At 36.0% G+C, this 14,973-nt stretch overlaps 1 protein-coding gene across 3 annotated transcripts in view; it reads left to right on the top strand.

Moving 5' to 3' along the window:
• The window catches only part of OSBPL8 (oxysterol binding protein-like 8), a 217,437-nt gene that overhangs the window by 192,013 nt on the left and 10,451 nt on the right, over positions 1-14,973 (top strand). For all 3 annotated transcript variants that reach the window (XM_011929374.1, XM_011929372.1, XM_011929373.1), the window contains 5 exons: positions 2,443-2,540; positions 4,343-4,432; positions 6,340-6,476; positions 8,397-8,582; positions 8,911-8,998. In XM_011929374.1, the coding sequence (XP_011784764.1) occupies positions 2,443-2,540; positions 4,343-4,432; positions 6,340-6,476; positions 8,397-8,582; positions 8,911-8,998 (599 nt within the window). The remainder of the gene's footprint in view (positions 1-2,442; positions 2,541-4,342; positions 4,433-6,339; positions 6,477-8,396; positions 8,583-8,910; positions 8,999-14,973) is intronic.

The following is a 14,973-nucleotide window of genomic DNA, read 5'->3' as shown; positions in this document are numbered from 1 at the left end:
ACGCCTGAAATCACACAGCTAAAATGCAGCAAGTCAGGATCTGAACCCAGGTGGTTTACCTCTGCATTCTGAACTTTCAGCTGTTTTGCGTCAGTTTAGTGTGGTCATGATGTGTATCCTCCCTTCCAACCGGTTTCTTAAAATCTTAAAAATAACTTTTTTGGTAATTATCCTCTATTTTGGGAATTGATTCATGAAAACATAGAAATTATTCAGTATGAAAAGTGGGCAAAGGATATGAACAGATACTTTTCAAAAAAAGCTCATTATCACTGGTCATTAGAGAAATGCACATCAAACCACAATGAGATACCATATCATGCCAGTTAGAATGGTGATCATTAAAACATCAGGAAATAACAGATGTTGGAGAGGATGTGGAGAAATAGGAACACTTTTACACTGTTGGTGGGAGTGTAAATTAGTTCAATCATTGTGGAAGACAGTGTGGCAGTCCCTCAAGGATCTAGAGTTAGAAATACCATTTGACCCAGCAATCCTATTACTGGGTATATACCAAACGATTATAAATCATGCTACTATAAAGACACATGCACGTGTATGTTTATTGCAGCACTATTCACAGTAGCAAAGACTTAGAACCAACCCAAATGCCCATCAGTGATAAACTGGATAAAGAAAATGTGACACGTACATACCATAGAATAGTTTGCAGCCATAAAAAAGGATGAGTTTATGTCCTTTGCAGGGTCATGGATGAAGCTGGAAACCATCATTCTCCGCAAACTAACGCAGAAACAGAAAATCAACCACCACATGATCTCACTCATAAGTGGGAGTTGAACAGTGAGAACACATGGGCACAGGGAGGGGAACATCATACACCGGAACCTGTCGGGAGGTGGGGGGCAAGGGGAGGGATAGCATTAGGAGAAATACCTAATGTAGATGATGGGTTGATAGGTGCAGCAAACCACCATGACACATGTATACCTATGTAACGAAGCTGCATGTTCTGCATATGTATCCCAGAACTTAAAGTATAATTTAAAAGGAATTATTTGATATGGCCTTATTTCACAGTTGAGAAACCTGGGAGGGTTGAATCTTATTGAAGGCCAACCCAGCATGTACGAAAGAGGCTAACTTATGGCCTCAGTCTAGATTATTCTTAGAGCTTGAGGTAAGCATGGAGTGAAATATCTTTAATTATGAATTGATAAGAACAAATATATTTAAATTTTCTATCATTTAGAAAAAATAAAATTATATTCCATGTAGACATCCATGCCCATACTTAGCTAACAATAGGGAAAATTTTTTATAGCAATGCATGGAAAAAGAAAAGAAGTTATAACCGCTTGTGAATGAGCACATGAAATGATTTTTATAAGCTGTTTCACCCTGTATGTTTTCTAAGGTATGTTCCCCCAAGTCACTAGCCTCACAAATTGTTTTGTAAAATAAGAGTACCATAGCCAAATAAGTATGAGAAACATTACATAGTCTGTTCCCCTCTCAAAAGATAATATTGTACGTTGCATGTTAAAGGCTGCCTTAACATCTTAGACCAACAGCAGATACACAACCTGTTTAGCTTTGTTAAACCTAGAGTTTCCCCAGCTTTTAACCACAGAACTTATTCTGTAGTTTTTTTGTTTGCTTTGCTTATGCATTTGATTCTTGTTATTTGCAGTGGTTATATAAAGTCACCACTGAGTTAGCAAATACTGAGCCATTACTCCTTGGGGGGAGTATGAGATTGGATTCCTGTGAGCCTCTTGTCCTAACATTTTCATCAACCAATCAATCAGTACATAACCTTGTTTTATGTGTGCTTCTATTTAAAGAAACCTGATGTCATTATAACATTAATTACATATTATTGATTCATTAACCTTGAACTAACAGACAACAGAACCTGAAACCTACACGTAGCTTTTAACACACATTTTCCCTATAAGATACATTATAGCTTTCTTGCACTTAGGGACACTAGGCAGCACTGCAACACAACATGTGGGTCCACTTTAAACAGCAAAACCACCAATGAAAAGCACAAAAATATGAAAACATGGTAGTAAATACACTGCAAAAAGGGCACTTTTTTTTTTTTTAACAATGTGGAAGCTGAAACAAGGAGGAGTGTTTGCCTTGCTCAACCTCAGCTCAGAATGTGTGCATCAGGTGACTCAAATTTTTCACTACTCTGCACATGTCTCCAAATGACTACAGAAGCACTCTGGGTATTGATACTTTACTGAGTAGGTGAATTTACAGATATGGAATCTGCACATAATGTGAATCAGCTGTTATCTATTTATATCCCACAGAACCATCTTTATATCTGTATTATAGCTTTTCATTTGAGTGGGACAGAGTGATTTTGAATTACGTTCCTCCTAAAAGGTGATTAGATTACTAAACTGTTTATTGTGAGCCATATACATATAAATATTTTGTCAAATCTTTTTCCTTTAGGAATTCTTTATGGTACAATGACACTGGAGCTTGGTGGAACAGTCAATATTACATGTCAAAAAACTGGATACAGTGCAATACTTGAATTTAAACTAAAGGTTAGTAGAAATAATAGTAGGTATCACCTAACTAGAAGGAGAGCCATACAATAAATATTGAATAACGGGCACCATGTATTTCCTAATTAAGGACTAAATGTAAGAAAACAATTTACGTCAGGTCAAACATAAGTGCATCTAAGGGATAAGGACAAGGCTGGGTGAGTATCTTCGGATAGCCTAAGATAGCAGCCTTGGAAAATTCAAATTAACACAAAGACGTTTTTGTTTTTCATTTTAATTAATAAAACTGTGGGTATTATATAGAAGATGAGATTTAAGAAGTGATTAGACAGAAATTTATTAATAAAGGATTGTTTTTACCAAATACCAGAAGATATGTGTCATCTTGCAGTCTAGCTGTGTACACTAAGGCACAGTTGTATTAGTCACTATTTCTATGTAATAAATTACTCTAAAACTCAACAGACTTAATAACTGTGCTGTTCCTCGTGAGCTCTGTGAGTCAAAAATTTGGACATAATGTCTGGGGTCTCAGAAAGACTTTGTAGGCCATGGGTGACTCAATAGTTAGGGACTGTAATCACCTGAAGGCTTATCACTACATATCTGATACCTGGTCTAGGGTGACCGAAGGACTAGGACTGCTAATCTGAGCACCTGTATACACGGCCTTTCCATGTGACTTGGTTTCCTGACAGCATGACAGCCTCAAAGTAGACTTCTTACTTGGCATTTGAGGGTTTCAAAGTTCAAGTGCCCCGATGAGCAAGGCAGAAGCTGCATTTGCTTTCCATGACCTAGTCTGAGAAGCCAAATTATATCACTTCCACTGTCGTCTATTATTTGGAGAATTATAAGACCACCCAAATTCAAGGAGAAGAAATATAGACCCCACTTCTCATTGGGAGAGTGGCAAGGTCTCCTTGAGGAAGAGTATGTAAGCTGGAGGGGAGAGGGTACATATTGTCAAGGCCATCTTTGGAAATTTTTGTCTGCCTCAAAATGAAAGGGAAATTTGAGAACTTAATGTGAATTAATTGTTCTTGAACAATAGTATATTATGTTCAGATAAAAATATTTCTGTGAACTATGTAATATTACTAAATTGCTGCTGTGTTGATATCCAGCTGATAAGCAGTTTTGCTCTAATGAGAAAGACCTCAAGTATTATTTGATGCAATGTCTTTTTTTTATTTTTCTTTCACCTTGGCAAAATTTTGCTTGTATGGTGATGATAATGTTTGAAGATCATAATGAATGAGTTCTTAAGTATATATGATGCCTTTAAGTATTACATTGGAGCATCAAAATTTTGTCTCTAAGGAGAGATGTTAGTAAGGTATTATAGTAACTCAAAATATATTCCTTCTAATTTTATTTTTTGTAGGCTTTTTTTAGCTATGTATTTTACTTTTGTTTATTTTTTAAGGAAGGGGTGTTATTTATTTCAATGGATCGTTAATTCCCTTAGGTTTACTGAGTTGTTATTGCTTAAGATAATGTCACATTGATAGGGCACAGTCTTGACAGTTAGGTGAGGACACAGGATTTGAGCATACATGGAACATGAGTCAGTTATATCAGTGTGATCTTTCTTCATATGTTTATTTTCATTTAACATAGTCTGCTTGTTTTATCCTATTTTTTCATAGCAGCAATTCAGATTTCTTATTAAACATTTCTAACTGAAATTTGAGTCAGTGTTTTTTACTGCTTGTGCATTCAAGAGCACTGTAGCTATGCAAGTAATTTTTGTTGTTTTTTTTTTTGTTTTGGTTTTACATCATATGTAAATATAAGTGATAAGTAAAATGTTTTAACATTTTCTCATTTGAAAGCCATTCCTAGGGAGTAGTGACTGTGTTAATCAAATATCAGGGAAACTTAAACTGGGAAAAGAAGTCCTAGCTACTTTGGAAGGTCATTGGGTAAGTATTTTGTATTGTAAAGAATTTTACTTCCACTGTCGTCTATTATTTGGAGAATTGTAAGACCACCCAAATTCAAGGAGAAGAAATATAGATCCCACTTCTCATTGGGAGAGTGGCAGGGTCTCCTTGAGGAAGAGTATGTGAGCTGGAGGGGAGAGGGTACATATTTTTGTAAAGGATTTTATTCTATGGGAAAAAAAAATAACAATCACATTTAAAATTTAAAACTTATTCCATTGCTGAAAACATCACTATTTAACATAAGCATCAGCTTAATAGCAGATATTTTGGTGTTGATCTCTTATCAACAATAATTAATTTTATGTAATATTTCCAAAACTTTAAAATCAGTAGAAATAGCTAACACTTATATATATGACTTACTGCATTATTTAAGAATGTTACTCATATTAACTGATTTAACATTTATAACATATAACCCTATGAGGTGAGTATATAGGTGCCATGACCATTTTATTATTGTTTATTATTGTCCCCATTTTATAGAAGAGGACACTGAGAGTTCACATAATTTGCTCAAAGTAAGTGGTGGAACAAGAATTAAAGCCCAGGAACCCTGGCTCTAGGGCTGTGCTTTTATGCATAGCACTCTACTGCCTCTCACACAGAAGAAAGAGGCATAGTTCCAATTAGTTATATTCCTTTCAGTGGAACATGGAAAGGATATAGTGGTGTATGAGAGCAATGGTTTTTATTTACTTCTGTGCTAACCTAAGTTCATATTTATGTAATTTTGTTAAGAGATGCTTAAATGAATAAAAAGAATCATGGCACTGCATGGATATACCGTACTATGAGCACTGAGTATATGCTCCTTTCTGCATACAGTAAGCAGAAAATGTTGAGAAATATGAGAAAGTGAAACTGTATTTAGGGACTCCGCTAAGTGGCCACATACACTCTGAAATTTTTTTTTAATTGCCTTAAATCTGAGTATCTTCTGGAAAAAAGATAAAGCAGCAGTCATTTTTAAAAAACGAAATTTCTGTCTGGGTAGGGTGACTCACACCTATAATTCCAGCACTTTGGGAAGCTGAGGTAGGAGGATCGCATGAACTCAGGAGTTTGAGATCAGCCTGGGTGACATAACGAGACCTCTTCTCTACTAAAAATAAAAATAAAAAAATTAGATGGACATGATGGCACATGCCTGTCCTAGCTACTCAGGAAGCCAAGGCAGGAAGATTGCTTGAGCCTGGGAGGTGAAAGCTGCAGTGAGCCATTATTGTGCTACTGCACTCCAGCCTGGGTGAGAGAGCAAGACCCTGTCTCAGATAGATAAGATATAGATGAGAGAGAGAAAGAGAAGGATGGGTAGACAGGTAGATAAATTGGATAGGTAAAATAGATTAGATAGATAAGGTAGATAGCACCGCTGCACTCCAGCCTACACAAGAGAGTAAGACCATGTCTTAGATAGAAAGATTATTCGATAGAGATAGACCTCAAATTTTTAATGCTAGGAAAGCCTCTTTCAGAGGGATATGTGTGTGTATGTATGAGTATATTGAAACCGTGGATAGTCAACAGCATCTCATTGTAGCTGCAACAAATACTATGCTCTACTTTGACGGTTTGAAGATGGTTATTGAGGCTTTGCATGTAATGTTTGAAATTTATGAAGTAAAACTTGTGAAATTTCACAAACTGGATATTCAACCAAATTCTTTTTAATTAACTAGTATTATGTATTCAATCTTAATGTTTTTATAAAAATGATAAGAAACATGGGGCTTTTGGAAAAGTGCTAGTTACGTTTGTTTTTAAAAATGTTTTTAACTGGAGGATTAACCAAAAGAAATTCTCACCATCATATTACTATACTATAAAATTGCCTTCTAAGTATAATTCTCTACATTAATTTTGAATTTCTTTAAATATAGGATAGTGAAGTTTTTATTACTGATAAAAAGACTGATAATTCAGAGGTTTTCTGGAATCCAACACCTGACATTAAGCAATGGAGATTAATAAGGCACACTGTAAAATTTGAAGAACAGGGAGATTTTGAATCAGAGAAGTAAGTATACTGTTTTACAGCTAACTTCATAAGGATCAGAGAGTAGTTTTTCAATTCCTTAATGACATGGTCATTTTGTCACCTTTCTTCTGTCATATCTTAATTCAGCAAAATAGTTTATCATTTGTGGAATGTGACAGTATTCTGTTTCTGTATATAAGAATGTCAAATAAATATAATACAAATCGTCTTGCTTTTCTGTACCTCAAAACTACTCATTTTTTTCTTTATCAACTTCTCCAGAACCTTAAAAAAAAAAAAAAGTTTTTGTTTAAATAAGATTACAGGACTAATTAGTGACTCTTAGTTTCTACCTGGCAACTGTTTTCTAACCTAGTTTAGGCATTAGAACTCTAGGTAAAGGGAATGGTGCAGAATCTACTTCTGTGCCATTCTCTGAAACAAAAATAAAGTTACTGGATGGACTGGCTTCTAAAGGACTTATTAGTTGGATAATAATTAAGGCTATCATTTCTGTTCTTAAGTCATGAACTTTTTTGAATCAAAAATATTATATACACATTCCCCATTTTATTGTTATTGTATCTTTGTGTTAAGAGAAAGAGACTCATGTACAAAAGATACTTTGCTAGGCACTAAACACTCATTATGCAACTTAGTCCTCCCTACATGTTCCCACATACGTATCATTCTCTCTCGTGGAATTCAAGTCTGTGTGTACCTTCCCTTCTACACTCAAAATTAAGGTTGTCAAAGATGGAAGAATGTGTATGTACCAGTTCTAAATATTCTACCATAACCACTTGATGTTCTTTATCCAGAGAGAAGCTTTGCAAAGGCATACATATGATAATTTTTGAGAGTGTATAATTCAGCATATTTGAAGATGAGGAAATGAGACTTAGGATAAATAACTTTAAGTGCACCAGCTAAGAAGTGGCAGCTCTAGGACTTGACTCAAGTCTATCTGATCCCAAAGCCTTTTCTTCTAGTTTTAACATGCTGCCTTTCTAGATGGGTAGGATATAGATATACTTTTATTTAACAGAAGAAAGAACTAGTAGAGGATATCATTTTACCTCAGTAGTCTTTTCTGTTAAACCAGTGGTTCTCAACACTGGCAATACATTAAAATACTTTGGGGAAACATTTTTTTTTTTTTTTTTTTTGAGACGGAGTCTCGGTCAGTCGCCGGGGCTGAGTGCAGTGGCCGGATCTCAGCTCACTGCAAGCTCCGCCTCCCGGGTTCCTGCCATTCTCCTGCCTCAGCCTCCCGAGTAGCTGGGACTACAGGCGCCCGCCACCTTGCCCGGCTAGATTTTTGTATTTTTTAGTAGAGACGGGGTTTCACCGTGTTAGCCAGGATGGTCTCGATCTCCTGACCTCGTGATCCGCCCGTCTCGGCCTCCCAAAGTGCTGGGATTACAGGCTTGAGCCACCGCACCCGGCCTGGGGAAACATTTTAAAAATGTATCAATACTTGGGCCTGACCCCAGAGATTCTGATTATAAAAGTTCTCTGATAATTCATGGATCCAAACTTGAGAAGCACTGCATTACATTAATGGATCTTTCTGAAGCCAGTGGATGTTAAACAGTGTAAGAATCATCTAGGAAGCTTGCTTAAAGCATAGATTCCTGAGCTTTACCTTCATTACATTCCTATCATCTTGAGCCAGCAACACTTACTACCATGAGTTTTAGAGTCTATATAGTAAGTTTCTCTTGCCAAGTAAAAAAAAAATTAGTCTCCACTTATGAACTTAGTTCATAGAGAGTCCCTTTCTCTACTCAAGGGACTGAATTTATATCTTGACTCATTTCTAAGCCTATGAGCATAAGTGTTGTCAAAGCCAGAAATTCATGTGAGCATTATTTTCTCTACATGGGGATTGAAGCCTGTTCTATATAGATTTTATTTTCTGTTGCATTTTTAATACTATTTTTGCACATGTATTAGACTCTGGCAACGGGTAACTCGAGCCATAAATGCCAAAGACCAAACTGAAGCTACCCAAGAGAAGTACGTTTTGGAAGAAGCTCAAAGACAAGCTGCCAGAGATCGGAAAACAAAAAATGAAGAGTGGTCTTGCAAATTATTTGAACTTGATCCACTCACAGGAGAATGGCATTACAAGTTTGCAGAGTAAGTAACTTAAAATAGTTTATTTCAAACAATATATTATTAGCATGGTTTATTGCCTTTATTTCTAGAATATTTGTTGCTGGAGTAGTTTTTAATTAAACCATGTATATTAGTGTGAGATTTTTAAACATGGTTTTGCATTCATTATAAGCTTGACTCTATGATAGTAGTTAGCCTATAAAATGAGGGTCTGAAGATTAGATATGGGGAAATCTCATTATTAGAACTACCTATATAATTATTAATAAAATTGAATCATATAATAGAAAGTTTTAAAGTTCTTTGTTTAGTCATTGAGCAAATGGTATTTTTTTTTTCATTTATGTAGTACCCGACCATGGGACCCACTTAATGATATGATACAGTTTGAAAAAGATGGTGTTATTCAGACCAAAGTGAAACATCGTACTCCAATGGTATGTAATAAAAAAACAGATACACTAGATATATAAATTTGTTAACTCTTTAGTATCTGTAACAACCAACATTGAAAATTTGGTTTCAAAATGTACAATTTTGGGTGAGCAAAATAGGCAGCTCTGAACTCTTGTTACCCCAAAGAAACATCAGAAAACAAGCAAAAACTGTCAACTCAGTTTGCCAGAAGTCTGGAAAACAGTCAGAGGTGTTCAGCAACCAAGTGAACACTGGATCAAGAAAGTGCAAAGAGAGGAAAGCTTTATGGCATTTTTCCTGCCCTTGCCCCAGGTCCTTCCCAGTGCCATAGCAGTCTTGAAGGGCCCCTGCATTGCCAGTGTAAGTTCCTGGTTCCAGAAGGAACAGAGTGGACCTCAGACACAATTGTGTATGTCTGTCCTAAGCTGTCAGGATACTACCTGAAGGACTTACACAGACACTCATCTCTGAGAAAATCAATAAAGACAAATTATTCAAGGGAGCCAAACAAATTCTGGCGCTGAAAGGTATAATGAAAATGAAAAGTCACCAGAGATATTCAAAAGCAGATATAAGCAAGCATAAGACAGGATCAGGAAACTTAGAGATAAGACCATGGAAATTATCCAGTCTGAGGAGGAGAAAGAAAAGTGAACGAAGTGACATGAACAGAGCCTAAAGGACCTGTGGGACACCATCAAGTGGGTTATCATTGCATTATGGGAGTTCCACAGAGAGAAGACAGAGAAATGAATGAAGAATATTTAAGGAAAGAAGACCCCCAAATCCCTAAATTTGGTGAAAGATATAAATCTACAAATTCAAGAAGCTGAACAAACTCCAAGTAGGATGATCTCAGAGAGAACCACACCACAGCAAACTGTCAAAAGCCAGAGAGTCTTAAAACCAGCAGAGAGAAGCAACTTATCACATACATCAGGGATCATCCATAGGATTAACAACTGATTTCTCATAGAAACCATGGAGGCCAGAAGGCAATGAGATGACATATTTAAAGTGGTAGAAGAAAAAACTTGTCAATCAAGAATTCTGTATCTGGCAAAACTGTCATTCAAAAATGGGGGAGAAATTAAGACATTCCCAGATAAAAGCTGAGGGAGTTCATTACCACTAGACCTTCCCTACAAAAAAATGCTAAGGGAAATCCTTCAGAATAAAATGAAACTCAAAGCTGTATGAAGTAATATTTTCAGTAAATAGTTGGGCAAATATAAAAGCTAGTGCTGTTGTAATTTTAGTTTGTAAGTCCTCTTTTATTTCCTACAGGACTTAAAAAATAAATGAATGAAAAATAATTTAATTACATATCTTTGTTATCAGATATACAATGTATAAAGATATAGTTTGTTACAACATAAAAGCAGAGAGGATGGAGCTGTATAGGAGGAAAGTTTTTGTGTACTACTGAAGTTAAGTTGGCATCGACTCAAACTAGATTGTTGTAGAGGTAGGTGTAAATGTCATCCCCATAGTAACCATAAATAAAATACCTTAAAAAATACACACAAAAGAAAATGAGAAGGGAATCGAAACAGTTTACTACAAGAAGCAAACACAAAAGCAGGCAGTAATGGAGTAAATAAGAAACAAAAAACGTATATGACATATAGAAAGTAGCAAAATCAGAAGTTCTTATCCATAGTCACTTTAAAATGTAAATAGATTAAACTCTCTGAGCAAAAGACAAATTGTAAAAATTGATTAAAATAAACATAACCCAACTATATGCTGTGTACAAGAGATTCACTTTAGATCCATAGACAGAAATACAGTAAAATGAAAGGATGGAAAATAATATTATGTGCAAATAGCAACTAAAGGAGAACTGAGGTGGCCAGTAGTAACCAAAGGAAAACTGAGGTGTTTATACTAATGTCAGACTAAATAGACTTTAAGTCAAAACTTGTTACAAGAGACAAAAAGGAACATGGCGTATTGATAAAAGGGTCAATTCATATATACATATATACACACCAATCAACAGAGCCCCAAAATATATAAAGCAAACTGACAGAATTGGAAGATAGAAACAGCTCTATAACAATAGATGGAAAATTCAGTAAATTACTTTTAGCAATGAGTAGAACCTCTAGATAGAAGATCAATAAGGAGGAAATGGATAACTTGAACCACACTGTAAACCAACTTGACCTAGCAGACACACAGAACAATCCACCCAACCATGGAAGAATGCACATTCTTCTCAAGTATACATGGAACATTCTTCAGGATAGACCATATGTTACACCATATAACATGTCTCAGTAAATCCCACCTACTCAGGTGGTTGAGGCATGAGAATCATGTAAACCTGGGAGATGGAGATTGTAGTGAGCCGAGATCACACCATTGCACTCCAGCCTGGGCAACAGAGTGAGACTCTGTCTCAGAAACAAACAAAACAAACAAACAAAAAAACTCAATGGGTCAAAGAAAAACACAAGGGAAATTAGGTAATACTTAGATAAGTGAAAACAAAAATACAGTATAACAAAACATATGAGATGCAGCAAAGGTAAGGAAAATACATTATCTGAGAACATCTACATTAAAAGAGATCTCAAGTCAATAACCTTACTTCATACCATGAGAAACTGGAAAAAGAAGAAAAAACTAAGCCCAAAGCTAGCAGAAGAAGAAAATAATGAAGATTAGAGTACAGATAAACAGAATAGAGAGTAGGAAAAAAATAGAATTTGTGAAACCAAGCCAAAAGTTGCTCTTTGATAAAAATAAACAAAATCAATAAACCATCAGCTAGGCTGAGGAAGCAAGAAAGAAGACAACAAATGACTAAAATCAGCAATTAAAGTGGCGATGTTACTACCAATCATAAAGAAATAGAAGGGATTATGAGAGAACACTATGAATAATTGTATGCCAACAAATCTCTAGAAACTCATAAATTACATAAACTGACTCAAAAAGAAACAAAATCTCAATAGAGCTGTAACAATAAAGAGATGGAATCAGTAACCAAAAACCTCCAAAGAAAAATTCAAGATCAGATGGCTGCACTGGTGAATTCTACAAAACTTTAAAGAATAAGCACAAATCCTTCTCAAACTCTAAAAAATAGAAGAGATGGGAACATTTCCTGACTTATTCTCTGAGGCTAACATTACCCTAATGTCAAAGCCAGATAAAGACATCACAAGAAAATAAAATTACAAACAATAACCTTTTTAAGTAAGATTCATACATCCTTAGCAAAATACTAGCAAACAAAAATCAGTAGCATATTAGAAAGATTACACACCATGACCAAGTGGAATTTATTCCAGAAATGCAAGGTTGGTTCCACGTAAGGAAATCAATGTAATATATCACATTAAGAAGGGGGGAAATCACATGGTCATCTCAATTGACATAGAAGAAGCATTTGACAAAATCCATCACCCTTTCATAATCAAAAGAAAGACCTCATAAAACTAGGAAGAGAAGAGACTTCCTCAACATGATTAAGGGCATGTATGAAAAACCCACAAATAGTAGACTCAGTGGTGACAGGTTGAAAGCCTTCCCCGTAACATCAGAAACAAGACAAACATTCCCACTTTCACCATTCCTATTTACCATTGTACTGGAAGTTCTCGCTAGAGCAAGAAAAAAAAGAGAAGTCATCAAAATTGGAAACAAAGAAGTAAAACTATCTCTAATAGGTGACATTATCCTATATATAGAAAATCCTAAAGAATCCATAGAAAGCTACTAGAGCTAATGAACTTAAGAAAAATTGTTGGGAATAAGATCAACACACAAAAATCAGTTATATTTCTAACAATAAACACTCTTGAAATTAAGAAAGCAATTCAATAATAGCATCTAAAAGAACAAATTTAACCAAGGAACTGAAAGACTTCTACAGTGAAAACTATAAAACATTGCTAAAGAAATGAAAGGACATCTAAATAAAGGGAAAGACACCTCATATTCTCAGGTAGAAAAGGTTAGTATTGTTAATATTTTGGCCAGGCACAGTGGCTCATGCCTGTAACCTCAGCACTTTGGGAGGCTGAGGCAGAGGAATTGCTTGAGCCCAGGAGTTTGAGACCAGACTGGACAACATGGCAAAACTCTGTCTTTACAAAAAATAGAAAAATTAGCTGGGCATGGTGGCACATGCCTGTAGTCTCAGCTACTTGGGAGGCTGAGGTGGGAGGATCACCTGAGCCCAGAGAGGTCAAAGCTGCAGTGTCGTGACGGCACTACTATACTCCAGCCTGGGTGACAGTGAGACCCTGTCTCAAAAAAGTAAGAATATAACAGTACTACTCAAAGCAACCCACTGATTCGCCACAATCCCTGTCAATGTTACAAACCCTTTTTTGCAAAAATGGGAAAGCAGATCCTCAAATTCACATAGAATTGCAAGGGACCACAAATAGCCAAAACAATTTTGAAAAAGAAGTATAAAGAGAACTCTCACTTTTCGATTTCAAAACTTACTATAAAGCTACAGTAATCGAAGGAATGTGGTACTTATGTAAGAGCAGGCATATTGACCAATGGAATAGAATTGAGTGTCTAAATGTCAAGCCAGACATCCATGGTCAATTAATTAATTATTTTATTTATTTCAATTATACTTTAAGTTCTGGGATACAAGCACAGAATGTGCAGTTTTGTTACATAGGTATACACATGCTATGGTGGTTTGCTACACCCATCAACCCGTCATCTATGTTAGGTATTTCTTCTAATGCTATCCCTTCCCTACCCCCCCACCCACCAATAAGGTCCCGGTGTATGATGTTCCCCGCCCTGTGCCCATGTGTTCTCGTCGTTCAGCTCCCACTTATGAGTAAGAACATGCGGTGTTTGGTTTTCTGTTCCTGTGTTAGTTTGCTGAGAATGATGGTTTCCAGCTTCATCCATGTCCCTGCGAAGGACATTAACTCATCCTTTTTTATGGCTGCATAGTATGCCACGGTGTGTATATGCCAGATTTTCTTTATCCAGTCTATCACTGATGGACATTTGGGTTGGTTCCAAGTCTTTGCTATTGTGAATAGTGCCACAATAAACATACATGTGCATGTGTCTTTATAGTAGCATGATTTATAATCGTTTGGTATATACCCAGTAATGGGATTGCTAGTTCAAATGGTATTTCTAGTTCTAGATCCTTGAGGAATCGCCACAGTCTTCCACAATGGTTGAACTAATTTACACTCCCACCAGCAGTGTAAAAGTGTTCCTATTTCTCCACCTGCTCTCCAGCATCTCTTGTTTCCTGACTTTTTAATAATTGCCATTCTAACTGGCATGAGATGGTATCTCATTGTGGTTTTGAATTGCATTTCTCTAATGACCAGTGATGAGATTTTTTTAGATGTTTGTTTGCTGCATAAATGTCTTCTTTTGAGAAGTGTCTGTTCATATCCTTTGCCCACTTTTCCATGGTGTTTTTTTTTTTCTTCTCATAAATTTGTTTAAGTTCCTTGTAGATTCTGGATATTAGCCTTTGTCAGATGGATAGATGGCAAAAAGTTTCTCCCATTCTGTAGGTTGCCTGTTCACTCTGATGCTCTTTAGTTTAATTAGATCCCATTTGTCAATTTTGGCTTTTGTTGCCATTGCTTTTGGTGTTTTAGTCATGAAATCTTTGCCCATGCCTGTGTACTGAATGGCATTTCCTAGGTTTTCTTCTAGGGTTTTTATGGTTTTAGGTCTTATGTTTAAGTCTTTAATCCCTCTTGAGTTAATTTTTGTGTAAGGTGTAAGGAAGGAGACCAGTTTCATTTCTCTGCATAAGGCTAGCCAGTTTTCCCAGCACCATTTATTAAATAGGGAACCCTTTCCCCATTGTTTGTTTGTGTCAGGTTTGTCCAAGATCAGATGGTTGTAGATGTGTGGCATTATTTCTGAGACCTCTGTTCTGTTCCATTGGTCTATATATCTGTTTTGGTTACTGTAGCCTTGTAGTACAGTTTGAAGTCAGGTAGCGTGATGCCTCCAGCTTTGTTCTTTT

The sequence above is a fragment of the Colobus angolensis genome, unplaced genomic scaffold (genome assembly GCF_000951035.1).
Source record: "Colobus angolensis palliatus isolate OR3802 unplaced genomic scaffold, Cang.pa_1.0 Scaffold80, whole genome shotgun sequence".
Classification (NCBI taxonomy): Eukaryota; Metazoa; Chordata; class Mammalia; order Primates; family Cercopithecidae; genus Colobus; species Colobus angolensis.
Note: the sequence above shows the minus strand (reverse complement) of the source record. Positions and strands in the feature narration are given on the sequence as shown.